Here is a 17,776-nt window from a genome sequence, read left to right as displayed (position 1 = left end):
AGGGTATGGGAATTGGGTTTGTTGTCAAGCACCTTAGCTAACTGAAAATGATGATGTCATTCCTTCTTCAGGACACACTTCTAGTTTATCCATGGGAACACCCAATGGGCAAAAGGATCTCTTGGTGATAAATTTTGACCTGGAACCAGAATGCCCAGATGTAGAACTGCGTGCCACACTTCAATGGATCGCTGCATCAGAGCTTGGAATTCCTATTATCTATTTTAGGAAATCTCAGGAAAATAGAATAGAAAAGGTATGGCTTTCAGTATTTGGGGTGAAAAAAATGCCATTTTGGGGGTATAGACATTTTAGTCATATTTTTTTCTTCAGTAGGGGTTTGCTGTCTGACTGAAAGAAACAAAATAGAACAAAAGATTGACTATTATCCCATATAAAGCGTTTTCAGTAAAGACAGGAATGCATGCATACATGGCAATTCTGTCAGAATGGTGTTAAGATCAATTCTAGATTTTTTCCCCCAACCACCTTTTTGACATGTGAATTGTCTCACCTGTCTGATATCTGATCACCAGTCTTCCATTAAGCTCAAGATGGTGTACATGAGGTGGGTGGAGTTATCCCATTTTACCTACACAACAACTCTGTGAGCTGAGTTGGGCTAAGAGAAAGGGGCTAGCCCAAGACCACCCACAGTGAGCTTCACGGCTGACTGGATTTGAACCCAGATATCCTGTCCACTCCACCCCATTGAATCGCATGTTAAATGTCTCTAGTTCAGTGGTTCTCAAACTGGTGAGTCATGACCCGCCGACTTGTGTAAAGCTTCCCCTTTCCCTTTAAGGGGTGGGGGAAGGGGGCAGGAAGTGACACAATCCCCAGGAGGTGATTTGCGCACACTGTTTGGCAACATTCTAAGTCTTGGGGGAGCCCTGCAGAGGGCTGCACAGGGCTCCCCTCAACTCCTTCTGTTTGCTGAAGCCCACTGTAAATGAAAGCGTCCCCCTCACCCCCCTTAGCGACGCAATCCTGGGGATCATGTTGCTCCCCTGGCTCCTCCCCTGCAAAGACTTACTTAGGGAATAAAACTCTCCCTAAGTTTGTGTTAGAGATAATTGGGCAAAACACAGAGATAGCAGAAGCGCAAACCGGCAGCTGCAGAGTGTGGTGCTCAGAGCACAGGGAAGGACGCCAGAAAAAGGAGGCAAGACCCAGGGAAGTACCAACACCAGAGTCTATTTACAGGCAGTATTTACAGGTAGAAGGCAGTTCCAAAAATCAGCAAGCAGAGGCAGTCTAGCAAACAGTCCAAGTAGTCAGTAAATCAGGTATCCATCCAGCAGAGATTCATTCAGCAACTCACTCCTACAACTCACACAGTGGAGTGTGCTTGTTGGCCATTTATACTCCTGTCAGCCAATGGGAAAGGCCATGACCTCATCCCTGAGGAATGTCATTGCATCATCCTGGGTGGGGATTGCATTAGCTTTTCCCTTCTCTCCTTGTTCTGTGCAATGACTCAGCACTTTGCCCTGATTGGTCCTTGCCCCATTGTCTGACAGGTATGCTTACATTTGCTTATACACAGCAGCAGTCTGGTAGGCCTGCCTTATTCAGCCACCAAATTGCCTTGCTGTATGGGGCACATACTGTAACACCCCTCCCAATTTGTGGCTGGATTAAGGTCACAATCTACATTACACATACAGAGTTGCTTTCCATTGATTTTGTATGGTCACACGTTCCATAGAGATCATACCCAGCTTGTGCATCATTGAATAATGTTTTGTGGTACTCAAGGGCTTAGTAAATATGTCTGCCTCCATTTCATCAGATGGGCAGTATCTGAGGCTGACCAGTCCTCTTTGGACTATGTCCCTTACATTGGCATAGCGTATTGCCACATGTTTGGTCCTTGCCTTTACTCTTTCGGACAAGGCCATGGCTATGCATGCTTGGCTGTCATCATAGACCACTATTGGTTGGTTGTTGGCCTGCTCTAGATCCTTGGTTAGTTGCTTGTACCACTCTATGTCTGTGCATAGCTCTGATAATGCCCCAAACTCTGCTTCAGAGCTAGACAGTGCTACAAATGTTTGCCTGGTACTTTTCCACGCCACAAGTACTCCTGCAAACTTAACAGTATATCCTGTGGTGGATTTTCTAGTGGGGATGTCAGCTCCCCAATCCGCATCACAGTGCCCTGTTAGAACTGGTGGACCTGATGGTTTAAGGGCAAGGCCATAATTTAGGGTCGCCTTCAGATATCGCATAACCCTCTTCACTACTTCCCAGTGGGCTTGGCGCGGCTGCGCCACCTGCCTACTCAATATACCCACTGCGTTTGAAATATCTGGCCTAGACCAAACAGCCAGGTACTGTAGGCTTCCTATGGCAGACTCATAAATGCTTTTGTTGCATTCAGGGCTTGTCTCATATTCTGCCTTCTGGAATTCCACCACCATTGGGGTCTTAGCTGTTTTACACTCCAGCATGCCAAACTTCTCTAGCAGTTTCAATATCTTGGGCCTCTGATGCCACAGATAGCCCCCTTGCTGTGTTCTTTCAATACACACACCCAAATAGTTTTGCACTGGCCCCAGATCTTTAAGCTCAAAGCTTTTGCTTATTTTGCTTATCTCCCTCATAACATCCCCCTCCTTCTCCCCGCAACACAAGAGATCATCCACGAATGACAGTAGTAGGATGCTATCCCTTCCCACTCCTTTCCTGTAGATGCAGGGGTCTGCCTTAGCTGGTTTATATTCCAACTTAAGGAGGGTAGCCTCAAAGCACAGATGCCACTGCCTGGCTGACTGACGTAAACCATAAAGTGCCTTTTTTAACTGCCACACTGAGTCACTATCTGGTGTGGTGAACCCTTGTGGTTCAGCCAGGTAGATGTTATGCTCAAGAGGTGCATTAAGATAGGCCGTGTTTACATCCAGATGTCTCACGTGCCAGCCTTTCAAGGCTGCACAAGTGAGAACGAGTCTGATTGTTTGGCTTTTTACTGTGGGGGAAAAAACTTCATCATAATCAGCGTCTCTTACTTGTGAGAACCCTTGCGCCACCAGGCGAGCTTTGTAAACATTGCCTGCTTCTGACCGTTTGATTTTATACACCCAACGGCTGCCAACTACCTTTTCTCCTTCTGGCAGCTGTGTTCTATGAAACACTTGTTTATTCTGCAGGGCTTGGTACTCTCTTTGCATTGCATCTTGCCATTTACATCTCTCTTTTTCCGGCAACAACATTACCTCTTCATAAGTTTGTGGCTCTGTGGTAACATTACAAATTGTTACTTGTCCTGGTGCAAATCTTTGTGGGGGTACACCCTTTGTGGCCCTCTGGGAGCGCCTGGGTATAACTACCTCATCCTGCCTTTCTTCAGGTTCGGTCACTGGCTCTGACTTAGGCACTAAAGAGGTTGACCTGTCCCTGCTCTCAGTGCTCTCAGCTGAGTCACTGGCTGTATCTTGTTGTTGTGACAACAAATGGTCAGCTTCAGGCTGGCTGGCCGGCACAAGGACAGAGCCATTCTGCACATTCCCCCACTGCTGTTCATTGAACTGTGCAGATCTAGAAAGAGTGATTTTCAGGTTCTTATCTACAAAGCGGTAGGCTTTACTCCCGCTTTGGTACCCTAGGAGAGTCAGTCTTACAGCCTTCCTTTGCCCCTTTTTTCTAAACTTCTTTGGCACATGAACAAAAGCGAAACTTCCAAAGATTTTGAGATGCCCGAGATAAGGAGCTCTCTGGTGCAGTGCCTCATAGGGAGTTTTGTCCACTGCAGGGTTGAAAATTCTATTTTGTATATAATTTGCAGCCTTCAGTGATTCTGCCCAGAACCGCTTGTTTATCTGAGAATCAAGTAACAATGCCTGAGACATTGTCTGTAAGACGCGATTTCTCCTTTCCACCAACCCGTTCTCAGCTGGGGTGGCCCTGTTTGTGAGCCTTTGATGTATTCCCCGCTGCCTTAGCCAGGCCGTGAAGGCCCTGCTTGTGAACTCCGTCCCCTGGTCTGACTGGAGTTGAGCCACCTTAAAGGGGAAATATCTCCGCTCCACATACTCCACCCATTCTTGTATGGTTTGAGCAGCTTGATCCTTCGACTGAAGGAGGTAACAAAAACTGTACCTTGTATGCACATCCAGAATAACTAGGGCATATTTTGCACCCCCATATGATTCTGGATACGGTCCAATCAGGTCACATGCTACCAGCTCAAATGGATGACTGGTCACCCTGTCACTTTTCTTAGCCACAGGATAGGCCTGGGACTTGGCTTGCTGGCACACAGAACAGTTAAGGTACGTTGAGCACGGCTTTAGGTCTAAACCAGTTGAGTGCTCTACTGTCTTTTTTAGCAGCTGATACCCTATGTGTCCCAAACGCCTATGGAGGAGATGAATGCATCGGTCATGAGGGGGTTTATTTTGGCAGCTCACCTGGGCTGCCTGTGCTGGGGCTTCCAACATATACAAACCTCCATGCAGCACACCCTTAGCACACCCTCTGCCATTCTTTTTAACATTGCAACTACCACCCCCAAAAGTTACCTCAAACCCTTCTTTATCCAGGGCTGCCACACTCAGCAGATTGTGCTGCAGTTGGGGGACATATAACACATTTCCCAACTCACCAACCCCTGGAATTGCCACAGTGCCTTCCCCTTCAACAGGGGAGCACAAGCCGTTGGCCAAGTTCACAGATGCTGTTGGTGCTTCTCCCAGCGTAGCAAACAGTTCCCGGTCTTTCGCCACATGTTGAGTTGCACCACTGTCGAGGGTCCATCCAATTCCACCGCTTTCCTCCACCGCCTGGACTACGGAGACTTGAGTGCCATCGCCCCTCCTCCGCCTCCGGTCCTTCTTCCCTGCTGCCTTCCCTTTTCTCTGGGGACAGGATCGCTGCAAATGATTAGCTGACCCACAGGCGTAGCAGCGCCTCACCACCAGGACCCCAGGTACCTCCAGGTCCTTCTCCACAGGTGCAGCTGCTCTCAGTGCAGGGGGAGGTTTCTCACGAAGCTGCCGGTTCTCAGCCCTCTTCTGCTCCTCTTCCAGAAGCCGCCCAGTGAGATAAGCCATTGTGAGTTGTTCACATGGGAGTGATTCCAAAGTGGTGGCTAGAATATCATAGCTTTCATCTAAGGAGGACAGAACTATGAAACATTTGTGGAGTTCTGAGAAGGTCACATCTTTCTCCTCCAGTTCCACGAACGTAGTCCTCATGAACTGCAAATGCTGTGACACACTGGCCCCGGGCTGCAATCTTGCCCGATACAGCTTCCTCGTGAGGCTTATCTGGGAAACAACAGTGTCTCTCACATGTATTTGCCTCAGTGCCTGCCAGCATGCCTGAGCTGACTCCAACCCACGAACGTGAAGCAGCTGGCTGTCTTCCAGACACAAAATGATAGTAGCCAACGCCCTTTCATTAAGCCTGTCGTCCTCACGTGTCAAGGGGTCTGGAGGATTGTCCACAATATCCCATAAGCCTTCACGAAGTAAAAACATATGCACTTTTGTAGCCCAAGCTAGATAATTTTGCTCATTGAGCCGGGGAAGTGCAAAATGGGCTCCTGCTGCCATTTCCACTGACCTTCAACTGCCAGCCTCACTCCGTCCTGGAAAAACAACGTCAGGACACACGGCTCCCACACACGCAGTAGCTTAAACAGCTAGCAACAACACACAGCTGTGCCGGCTGGGCCCATAACCTGTTAGAGATAATTGGGCAAAACACAAAGATAGCAGAAGCGCAAACCGGCAGCTGCAGAGTGTGGTGCTCAGAGCACAGGGAAGGACGCCAGAAAAAGGAGGCAAGACCCAGGGAAGTACCAACACCAGAGTCTATTTACAGGCAGTATTTACAGGTAGAAGGCAGTTCCAAAAATCAGCAAGCAGAGGCAGTCTAGCAAACAGTCCAAGTAGTCAGTAAATCAGGTATCCATCCAGCAGAGATTCATTCAGCAACTCACTCCTACAACTCACACAGTGGAGTGTGCTTGTTGGCCATTTATACTCCTGTCAGCCAATGGGAAAGGCCATGACCTCATCCCTGAGGAATGTCATTGCATCATCCTGGGTGGGGATTGCATTAGCTTTTCCCTTCTCTCCTTGTTCTGTGCAATGACTCAGCACTTTGCCCTGATTGGTCCTTGCCCCATTGTCTGACAGGTATGCTTACATTTGCTTATACACAGCAGCAGTCTGGTAGGCCTGCCTTATCCAGCCACCAAATTGCCTTGCTGTATGGGGCACATACTGTAACAGTTTGAGAACCACTGCTCTGGTTAATCCTAGTTAGCCCACTGGTTGCTGCAGTGGGTCATGCAGTGAATTGTGCTTTTGTAATTTATTTAAACTGCCTTGTACTTGGATAAATTCATGAAGAACAAGCCTATCACTGGCTGCTTATCATGATGGCTGCATGCTGCCCCAGGTTCAGTGGCAGTATGCCTCTGAATACCAGTTGCAGGGGAGCAACACTGAGGGACAGTTATGCCTTCATCCCGTTTGTGAGCTGCCGAGAGAGAACCGGTGGACCACTGTGGGAAACAGGATACTGGACTAGATAGGCCTTGGCCTGAGCCAGCCAGGCTCTTCCCATGTTCTCATATTATGTTCATCTGACTGTGAGATAAGGCAGGATGTCCATGTTTCAAATAAGGGAATAGCATGTCATGTGAAGGAACATATGGGGATCCAGCAAGTCAGCACGATTAGCTTGTACCATACACAGCTGTGTCGCATAAGGGCACAGAGGCTGCGTTGTTGCTGTAGTCAGAATGGCAGGTGGTGAATCACTGCTAGAGTCTTGTATCAGATGCCAGTGCATCACAGAATTGGACCCTGAATCAACTGCACTATTGTGAGGTAAGGCAGAAGTGCTGTTTAAAATATCTGGGAATTCTAGACCTCATTTCAGTTGCATTCAGTAACAACTGCCCCAGTTGTGTCTCATTAGAGAAACAGCCTGCATAAATAGTTAAAATCAGTTGCTAAACTACACTACATGAAATGCATCCTTTCTGCAAGCTTGCCCTTGGAAATTACATCCCTAGTTGATCTTTAAAATGCATGCCTGAGTTTGGACCGTCGTATATAAAGAGTAGCCACTAGAGGCATAATGTTTTTCTCACACCTTTGAAAGTGGAGGGACACAGCAGGAGAAGCCTAATTAGATATTGATTGTGAAATTCAAGAAAATGAAAAAGATTTGATTTTCATTGCTAAGAAGAAAAGCTGGGACTGAGATGTGTAACATGACGACACTCACTATTCACTGAAAGCACAAAAGTGCACAGTGTAACAATTTTCCCAGCTACTCGAAACTGTAAAGGAGGCAGAATTTAAAAACAACCAAACAAATAGCAGACCATTGGCATGCAGTGTCATAAAAAGATCATTTTCCTTCTAGATTTAACTACTGCTGCCAAGGACTTCTGTATCCCTTCAGGGAGGGCAGACTTCAGTCTTGCAAGAACTGCATTGTTTTTCACTAGAATTCCAAGGTCTACCAACCACAGCCAGGAGGTGCCAAATAGTGGCACAACAGGAAACCATGTACTTAGCATTAAAGAACGGGGTGCCTCTGAGCACATGGTCAGCCCAGGAATATGTTTTCAGTAACAGAAATCAGCTCACAATCCTTCCACATAAACTTGTAGTTTCCCCCCAAGCTCTCCTTACGTCAGCACCCTAATTGAGGCAGGAAGAAAAAGGCTTTTTGCAGGTGCTACTGTTGCCAGGTCGGAAACCAGCAACTCTTGCCAATCCACTGCCAATCCAGAGATCTACCAGTAGACCATAATCTACCTTCTGCCTACCCCACCTTTAAAGGCTTACAACCTTGTTCTCTGGGATTGCTAGTGCAATCTCTTGGTGATGTCCTTGCATGAGGAATAGCTGGTGTACACTGGACCCTCCATCCTTTTCTTTAGAAACAGATCTGCACAATTTGTGAAACTCCAAAATTGAACACAGCCTGCCACTTGCCCAGCACAAAGCTAGGCAAAGGAAGGCAGAACGGGGGCAGGTTTGACCCAGCAGTGGGCAGGACTGGCAGAGCAAACCTCTGCCATATCCTAACCTCCCTCCCTACCTGCCTAACATTACACCAGGTTTCTCAGATTTGCACCAGCAAAATAGCTGGCATGGATCCAACAAGTGCCATATGGACAACTGGGGATTTACTCGAGGCAAGGGGAAATATATCCCCTTACTCCGAGGAGACCTCCAGCCACCTCCTGAGCTGCACTGGATGCAGCATAGGCCATGTGAACCCACTGCACCACCACTGCTTAGGATTGGGCTGTCCATTTCTCATTGCAAGTCATCAACACTTGATTGACAGCTGAGTGTGTGAAGTAACTTCAGGTGATATGGAGGACTTGTGGTGATTAATCTTTAATGCCTCAGTCACACATGCAGCTCATTGCTTGATGAACAAACAATTCATGCAATGTGTGAACCAGCCCCCAGTGTAGAGCTCTTGGCATTCATTTCATTAACGCAAAAAAAAGGGGGGGAGAGACATATTGAATGAAATCCGCTGTAAGAATAAAACATTTTCCTCCAGTTTTTAGATGTTGTGCAGCTCGTCCACCAGAAGTCCTGGAAAGTTGGTGATATCTTTCATGCTGTGGTTCGGTTCTGCAAGCTCCACGAGGAAAACAGAGAGCTGATGCCAAGCCTCTTTGACTGGCTTCTTGAGTTGGGATAAGAAACTTCATGACGCTCCCTTGTTTTCATGTTGACTCCATCTTAAGTGGCAGTGGTTTGTGAGTGGCCCTCTTTTTTCCAAACATCAGCACTTAAAAAAGGCATACACTGTGCTGAAGCATCACAAAAGTCTGCTTCGAAGCTGCATAGGTAAAAGAAAAAAGAGGAAAGCAGGGGCTCGAGCATCCCATTATATCAGACGGGGGAGCTTGCCTTTTAGAATGTACTGGCGTAAGAGAGGATCAAGGCTGTGCATTTTAAAAGAACTCATTGTAATGAAGCCTGGATGAGAAAGACATCTGTTGCCCATAATCAATGATTCATAAGTATCTGTTGGCTATGTGTATTGACTGACACTGGGATCATACGGTAATGTAAGTTTTTTTTTTAATGTAATATTTGTAGTTCTGACTACACTATTGACTTGCAGAATGCCAGCCAAATGAAAACATTGGAGGGATTTGTCTCTAGATGAATTCTATGTAATTATGTTTTCAAATTATTCCAGGGGAGCAGGAGGAAGAGCCTGAGCCCTTGAACTGTGACAGTGACACTCATGAGATTGCTTTTTAACAGACTGTAGCCTTTCAGCAGGGATTCCCATTCTGCCAAAAGAAATAACATTCAGGTTGGCAGGTTTGCATACAAGTCTTTTAAACTGATCTGAATTTTTTTTTCCACCTTTAGTAATCAGAGGCTCTGTGTTCCAGTGAATGCAACACTGGACAACTTCTTAGCAGGTCTGGGTACTACACACAGGTTCAACAACAACTTGCTATGAGACTGGGAAGGTATTGTCACCTTCATGCCTCCCCCCTATCCTTGATCTGTATCTTTTGTAAAGTTCTTTACAATCTTTGAATTAACAGAGATATTTAGAGATTCAAATTTTAGAACCTGATTCTATGTATTCCAGACTTAATTCCAAGTAAAGCATACAAAGGGTTCCATACATAGTCTAATAATTCCATAGACTATTGATTAAAATAAGTCAGCTTAATTTAGGCTGTCCTAAAAAAAAAAAATGTAGTGTACCTTCATAGAAGGACAATCAACGTAAGGTTGTTTCAAGCAAATAGAAATACATAATTATCAATAAAGCATTGCCTCTGTAGGGTGTAGCTTTTTATTTTGGATTTAAATATTTAGGGTGCGTATGAGGCATTCTTTTTACTACACTAAAGGTTATCTGTTTATCAGCATCCAGCTCCAGTCTCTTGATCTTCAGATGTTTTCACACCCTTTCTTAAACATTCTTTTACACCAAAAGAAGAGTTTAGTTTTAATTTAAAATCAAGAAAGGAATTGAGTTGCAGCAAAAATCCTCAGCTCATTTTCCCACTAAGTATTTCCATTCCAGATTGTCCATTTCCTCTGCTAATGCAATCTTCATAATGCAGCTACTTTAAGCTATTGAAATTGCATATATTCTTGCTTCTCTGAGAAACAGAATGTTTAATTTTTTAGTCACACAGGATAGAGATTTTGCCTATATCTTCCTAAAAAATATGAAAGGCTTATTTTCATTACAAGAGTATATGATCTGTAATATGATCAGAAAATAAATTATCTTTTTTGCACTATTTTAAAATTTTAAATAAATTATAGAAGAGCCATAATTACTGCCATTATACCTATTAAATCAATTTCCTCAATGCCTGTCCTTTTTCATAAATTCAGCAAGGAATATATTTGCCAGCATTTTAACCTAACCCAAGTGTTTACGCAACTTTGCTCAATACAATTACTCTACAAATCTGATAGAACAAAAGTCATGATTGTTAAGAGACAGGCCAGCTTACTGTTGGCACTAGCTTTGGCAAACAGCACCTGAGCCGTTCTGGAGAAGGTCCAGCACTCAGTAAGCAGAGTCAAGACCTGTATGCAACTCAGTACCTCTAAGAACCTAGTAATAAATCTATTTATTTGTATGGAGTATTACAGTCTAACCCTGTCTATTCAGAAATAAGTTCCACTGTGTTCAGTGGGGTTTATTCTCAGAAAAGTGTGCACCGGATTGCAGCCTAAGAGACTGAATACTTGGTTAGGAAAATATTTATTTCTAGACCAACACCAGTTCATTGTAAGATACACAGACATTTTGTGGTGGTAAATGTTTACTTATCCTACAAAGCACAAACAATATAGCTGACCTGTAACAGTGTAATGAAGTTCCTTTCTGTATTACTTAGTATTGCAGCCTGACATGAAATAAATTTGTGTTAATAGTCTGTGGTGTCTTTGCATCTCTAAAGCTTAATCCTGAATGTCTCTTGCATATGACTCAGAAGAAAGAAATGCCATCCAGCTATATAGCAACAAAATCTGTGGTGAATGTCAGTGAAAAAGGTATTTTATTGAAGTGCTGAATTACTCTGAAATGAATTCAGTACAGATTTAAGGGGACTGGGATGTTGATATACCCTGAAGGTTTCACTTTTCAAAGGTGGCAAGCAACTGTAGCTCTTGAAGACTGATTGATAGAGTGTCAGCAGAAAAGTTAAATAAATGTGTAAATACGTATGAATTTCACAACTACTGATAAGGTTGCCACAATTTTATGAAATTTGTCACAGTTTCATTATAATACAAATGCTGAAACAGTGTATGACTTCCAGGAAAGTAGCAGTATCAGGGCCCGATCCTGAGCCCTGCACGCTGGCTTACCACTGGTGCACACTGTCACAAACGTGCTGTAAGGCACATTTGTGAGCCCTTACCGTGGGCCCAGAGCTGGAGCTAGCCCAGCGCAAGCCTATGCTGGGCCAGCTCTAGTGCTGGGCCCACGTTCCCCCACCTGGCAGTCGCCTGGACCACCAGGTAGCAGGGAGGTGAGTGGGGGTGTGGGGGGGAGGCGTTCCAGGGCAGGGCAGGTGGAGGAGGCATGGCGAGGGCGGGAGGGGGGTGGGACCAGCAGAGCTCAGCTCCACCCGATCCTGAGCCCTGTGTTGGGCCGCGTGGCCCGACACGGGACTTTTCAATTCTGCGCTGGCTAAAGAGCCACAGAATCGAGTAACCCCATTGTGTGGCTACTTCCCTTACTCAGGGGAAGGGGACAAAAGTTCATTTCTCCCGCAGCAGCGGCTGCCCAGAGTGTGCAGGATACCACAGCAGCTGTTTTTGGCACCATAGCAGCCCTGAGGTTCGAGCAGCTCTGGTTTGGGCTGCCCATCTGCTACAGCAAACATGATAGAATTGTTTGGATGTGCCAGTCATCTATCAGCGGTTGAGCTTTGTCTGAAAAATATCTTCATCTGAGTTTACATTTAAAAAAACAAAAAATTGCCTCCCAATTGAAATGAGGATGGTCTATTCTTGAAATAGGACAAAACAAGCTTAAATGTGACCATTCAAATGCTGTGGCTCTTCAGATGTTTGATAACCTTCTTATTTTGATAAGACAACCAAAATAAGAGTTTTCAACCACCTGGGAAAGGCCACAACACATGGCTAGTGGGCTGCATTAGATTCTGATTCACATTGAAATTTGAGGTTCTCATTGAGAATGAGATTCTGATCCACATGGACAAGTAGAGTTGCACTGGAAGAGAGCTGGTGTGAAACTGGGTCCCCAGCTATGTAGCCCATAGTAAGAACCTTCCCCAATTCTGGTATTAGGAACTTTTGTTAGGCTCCTGCAAATAAATACATTTCAATAGCTTCCAAATGTAATCCAATCTGAAGTTCAGAGACTCATGTTCAAGAAGTTGATGTTTGTACTTTATGGAGCATGTATAGTAGAAACAAATGAAGCTTCAACTTCCAAGACCTAAAGGAATGTCCTGGTACTTTGTGCCCTAGTAGATCTCATATTTGACAATTTCATTGCTTTCATGGGAGATAAACCATGCATAATACTAGAGGATCCTTGGGGTAAAACTGAGCACAGAAGTCAGGATAGATTATCTTTCAGTTAGCTTGACGTTTTCAACCAGAGGCATTGAGAATTGGGGGGCTGCTACAAAAGCATTTGAAATCAGGTTTTCATGCCAATACCAAAATGGCAACTGGCTATCCAGGTATACACATGAGTTGAAGTAATAGTTTTTGGTAGTTCAGTGCAATTCAAGAGAATAAAAATGGACAGAGAAAGATAATAAAAATGACTGTGAAATAACTGGACCAAAAGTAGTAAAGAAACTGGAGATCAACAAACTTGATTCTTTCAGCCATAAGAAGCACAACAAGGGCATAGCAGAAGACTCACACAGAACCTTTCCATCCACTATGCAGGTCACCTCCCATATGAGCCAGGCATCTTTGAGGCCCTAACCAAATTGAGACCTGGCTTGTAGGATTCTTCGTCCTCAGAACAGAAGTGGAAGACCACATGAACCAAGTTAGTCACCTGAAGTCACTTGGAGAACAAGGCAAGATACAAATCTTTTTAAACAGTAAAACAACAACAATAATAATCGAGCAGCCACGCTGAGGATCCAGCTCACACTGGAGGCTATGATTGAAGGATACAGCACCTACTGATCTTCCACTCCAGAACATGCACCGACAATGAACCAATATGTTCACATAACATGAAGGAAAATCTTAGAGCATCTCTGGTTGTTAGCAGACAACACAGAAAATGCAATTCTCAGACATTTGCCTTTGGGATTTATCCATCATCTTCCGTTATGCTGCTTCATGGTGTGTGGTCTAATATTTATGAATAATCATTGCTCAAAAATGAACTTTCAGTGGTATGGAGGCTAGTTTAATATTTGTTAGGTTTTACAGGTTGAGACTAATTATTTCCGTTCCAAGCACTCACGTGGATGGCAAAAAACGCACTATAGCAAATCAATTTAAAAAACAAAGTCTCTTTCCTCCGATGATTTAAAAACAGCCTTGCTAACCTTTGCAATGTAAAATAAGAGTAATTAAGAAGACAATTCATCAATCAGTCATCCTCCAAGAGCTTACAAAGGCGCTTCACTCAGCCACTCCCTTCACCAATACAAAATGATCTCCTTTCTTTCACGTGCTCAGGGGGAAGGGATGGGTCGCCTGGAGAGTAAAGGATTGATGGATTGTCGGCCAGCTGCCCTCTCTCTCTCATTAAGGAGGCTATTGTTAAAGGACTGTTCAGTTTTTCAAACTGATTTTAAAGGGATGCATTTTTCCCTTCTCCAGGGATCAGCACATTCCTTCTCATTTGCAGGGACCATTCATGTTGAATCAAATCCATGTATAAATAGGCTGGACCTGTACTTACGTTTCTTTAACTGATTAGCTGCCCAATCCTGAGCTGCCTTGTGCATGGGGCTGCAGCGGTTCCAAATATGGCTGCTGTTGCAAACCAAACACAACTCAGGCAGCGCCAGCAGCTGCTTGGGATGTTTGTCCCCTTCCCCTAGGTAAAGTGAGTACCCCCACAAGCTACTCCCACAAGTGCTAAGTCGATTCTATGGCAACCCAAGGATCAGCACAGAATCAAGAGTCTCCATGTCGGCCCAGCAGCCCGACACAGAGGCTCAGGATCTGGTGGAGCAAAGCTCCATTGATCCCACTCCCTCCTGCCCCACTCCTCCCCCGGCACACCTCCCTCCTGCCCTCTCCCTGCTCTCCCCTCGCCCCAGAACATCCCCTCCTCCCCATTTCCCCACATGCCCCCACCTACCTCTCCATTGCCTGGTGGTCCACGCAACTGCAGAGCGGCGATGGTCCACCAGCACTAGCCCAGTGCCAGCTGGCACTGAACTAGCACCAGCTCTGGACCGGTACTGAGGGCTGCAGACATGCCTTATAGCACATTTGCAACAGCGTGTGCCGCCAGTAAGCCAGTGTGCACTGTGTAGGATTGGGCCCTAGCTTAAATCTGTAGCTTTTAACATACCACTACCTGCTCTGAGCCTTTGAGACCATGAGGCAGACCACAGATTCAATGGTATTTCATAATAAATGGAACCTGTTATTTTGTTTTAAAACACAGTTGCAAAGCAATGCAGCCAAAGTTCCAAAACAAGTTTTTAAAAATGTCTTTATCTCCAAGCATCCCAAATACAATACAGTGGTACCTCGCATAACGAATGCCCTACGCAGCGAAAAACCCGCAGAACGAAAGCAGTGTGCGAAGTTTGGTAATTCGCATAACAAATTTTTATGACTTATGCTTCGCATAACGAATTTTTTTTTATTGTCCTGGTTTGTCTTAAGGGGGGGAACTTCATGTCCCTTTATGATCACGTTCACCCTAGTAAGGGGCGGATCTTCATGTCCCTTTATGATCCCGTCCACCCTAGTAAGGGGCGGATCTTCATGTCCCTTTATGATCCCGTCCACCCTAGTAAGGGGAGGATCTTCATGTCAGCTTGCTCCCAGGAAAGTGTGCACAGGATTACAGCCTTCAAACTCCCCACTCAGCATCCCCCCATCACTCATTCACCCTCTCACTGCCCCATTTCCTTCACATTTCCCCCATGATCACGGCAAAAGCAAGCAATTGAGTGCAGCTGCTGTGTCCTCCCCAGCTTAGAGCACAATCCTGTGCGTATCTCCTCAGAAGTAAGTCCCATTATGCTTACTCCCAGGAAAGTGTGCACAGGATTACAGCCTTCAAGCTCCCCACTCTGTACAGTATGTATGCCTTTAAAGAGCACTTAATAAATACTTTGTAAACCAAATTTGACTTTGTTCTGACTTTTCTTGCCCATAGGAACGCATTAATTAAATTTCAATGCATTCCTATGGGAAAACGCGCTTCGCAAAACGAAAAACTCACATAACGAAAGGACTCGTGGAACGGATTAATTTCGTTATGCGAGGCACCACTGTATTTGAATAGACAGTTTTACTACAGACTGTAGTGTTAATGCTACATAAATACTTGCAGTATGAAGTGTTTTAAATAGATTTTTATTGAACAAAAATTAAACAGTAAGTAAAAAGTATCCTACCAGAAGTGTGAGAGGCGTTGAAGTAATGCAGTGTACATAGTTAATGATATCATGATGCTTCTCCTCCTCCCGCCTCGCACTCACCCCATCTAACCTATAAGTCATTACAAAGAAAACAATATCACATGTCACAACTTAATGTGTAGTCTATATATTAAGGCTACTAGTCAATCCTCTTACATCACTAGCTAACATTGTTAATTCCATGAGTCCATGAAATAAGCCTACTTCAGCAAGGCTGAAAAAAGGCAAAAATAAGTTTTTGAAGGGCTTATTGTCTTGCCGAAGAAACTCATCTCATAAAAGCTGCCAGAAGACTGGATCAGAGACATCATCCTCAATCAGCGCCATATCCTACATGTATTATCCTTGCTCCCTAGAAGGAATATGAGTGGGATATTAGTTTTGTCTATTTCATTTGTTTGCTGGTACCATACCAATTACAGTCATTGCTCCTGATCTATTAAATGTGCTAATAACATTTTATTTTAGATATACCCATCCATCCTGCTTAGCAATCAGTCTTCCAGATTGCACTTAGCCAATTCAACACACAGCCCAATCCTCCCTAAATCCCCCCTGCCAATGCAGCCTTACTACCACAGTACATGCTGCAACCTGGGGGTAGGGTCTAGAGATGTCCTCCAGGTAAGGGAGCATCCCCAGTCTCTGTCCCATTCCAGGGACTGTTGGTGAACTGCTGGGAAGCAGTTACAGTGATTTTCCAATTGCAGCAGTGGCCTGGCCATGTTGAATGATGCATCACCATTTGTGACAGCCATAAAGGATTTGAGCTGCCAGAACTCTAGTTTCAGTAGTGTATGGCCCCAATAGGATTGGGCCAACAATCTCCACCATTTTTGCAACTAAGCTTGCTGTCTTTTTCTTATAACAATGAGCCTATAAAGTCTGTGACAGAATACATGCTTTGTTCCAGGATCAATTTTCCAGGGATCTAATGGAGGCTCCTGTCTGAAACTTTGACATGCAGCCATCAGTCAGTGTAGATGACACTGAAGCAAGAAGAGCCAGTGGTCTCAGTGATTCCCAAACTTACCTGGGTCACAATGCCCCCACAGTGTCTTCCCAGCTCAGCTGAGCACCACCATTTTGGATCTCACGAAATTTTGCAAGATCCAAGATGGTGCAGGGGGCAACAGGTAGGAGTAGCCACTGGAAACATCCCATGACATCCCTGTAAACGTACCACAACACCCTAAAGCAGTGCTATTCAAACTGGGGCGTCACAATGCCCCAGCCTGAGGGCCCTGGTCTCGGCCCCCTTAAGGGGCAGGAGCAGCCTAGAAGCGGGGAGAAGGCAGCGGCGCGATCGCTCCGCATCCACTTTCCCTGCTGCGGGGAGCCCTGCCAGAAGTCGTGCCAGGCTCCCCGCACCCCAGGGAGGCTGCAGGAGGCTTGGGTAAGTGCACCCAAGCCCCTGCAACCCCCTGAGCAGCGCGATTCTGGGGATCGTGCCGCTGCCTTCCCCCCGCCCCCGCTGCCTCCATCCCCCGCCCCTGCAAGGACTTACTGGCTCTCAAACTCTCCCAGAGTGTTTGAGAACCACTGCCCTAAAGCATCATGGAACCCCTTTGGGAATACTTTGGGAACCCCTGGTCTAAGTATAAGCAGCTTCATGCGTTCTTCAGATTTCAAACTTTACCTATCAAGGTCCTCTGTGTAAGTCAAAGATCAGCGATTGCAAATTACCAGCCTAGCTCGTGTACAAATTCAGACTTAACTGTACTTAAAAAAAAATATGAGGGGTATTCAGAAAGTAACCTTTGTCTGGCTTAAAAAAAAACAAGAATGAAAGAAAACAATACTGCTCAAAAGTTACATACCATGCCAGCACATAATTTCCACCTGAATTGAGGCAATTGCTATATACTGGGATAAGCTTTTGTCTTCCCTCCTCAAGAAAGTTGTGGCTGCCTGAGCAGGTGCATTGTCATGAAGAAGAATCACACATTTCATTTACACAAATGCAAGCTGGCTGAGCTCCCCAGCAGCAACTTTCTTGACAAGACCCTGCTTTCCTGGCCTTGCTCCAAAAAGAGTCCTTACATTTAATCCTAAATTCTCTAAGCCTAGTTTTGAAAACAGTGTGTCCCTGGAGGCACAGGACAGGCACATGCACGTTTATGCTGGAATTATATAATGGGTGTATGATGAATGATAATAAGT

At 45.2% G+C, this 17,776-nt stretch overlaps 2 protein-coding genes across 2 annotated transcripts in view; one reads left to right on the top strand and one right to left on the bottom strand.

Moving 5' to 3' along the window:
• The window catches only part of SPHKAP (SPHK1 interactor, AKAP domain containing), a 100,614-nt gene extending 89,687 nt beyond the window's left edge, over positions 1–10,927 (top strand). The window contains exons 11-12 of the mRNA XM_066618840.1: positions 72–256; positions 8,554–10,927. Of these exons, the coding sequence (XP_066474937.1) occupies positions 72–256; positions 8,554–8,697 (329 nt within the window). The 3' untranslated portion in view covers positions 8,698–10,927. The remainder of the gene's footprint in view (positions 1–71; positions 257–8,553) is intronic.
• A 4,752-nt stretch (positions 10,928–15,679) lies between these two features.
• DAW1 (dynein assembly factor with WD repeats 1) overlaps positions 15,680–17,776 on the bottom strand; it is a 31,796-nt gene continuing 29,699 nt past the window's right edge. Inside the window, exon 13 of the mRNA XM_066621858.1 lies at positions 15,680–15,965. Within this exon, the coding sequence (XP_066477955.1) occupies positions 15,931–15,965 (35 nt within the window). The 3' untranslated portion in view covers positions 15,680–15,930. The remainder of the gene's footprint in view (positions 15,966–17,776) is intronic.

This window comes from Tiliqua scincoides, chromosome 3 (genome assembly GCF_035046505.1).
Source record: "Tiliqua scincoides isolate rTilSci1 chromosome 3, rTilSci1.hap2, whole genome shotgun sequence".
Classification (NCBI taxonomy): domain Eukaryota; kingdom Metazoa; phylum Chordata; class Lepidosauria; order Squamata; family Scincidae; genus Tiliqua; species Tiliqua scincoides.
The sequence above is the reverse complement of the archived record's forward strand: the minus strand, read 5'-3'. Positions and strand labels throughout refer to the sequence as shown.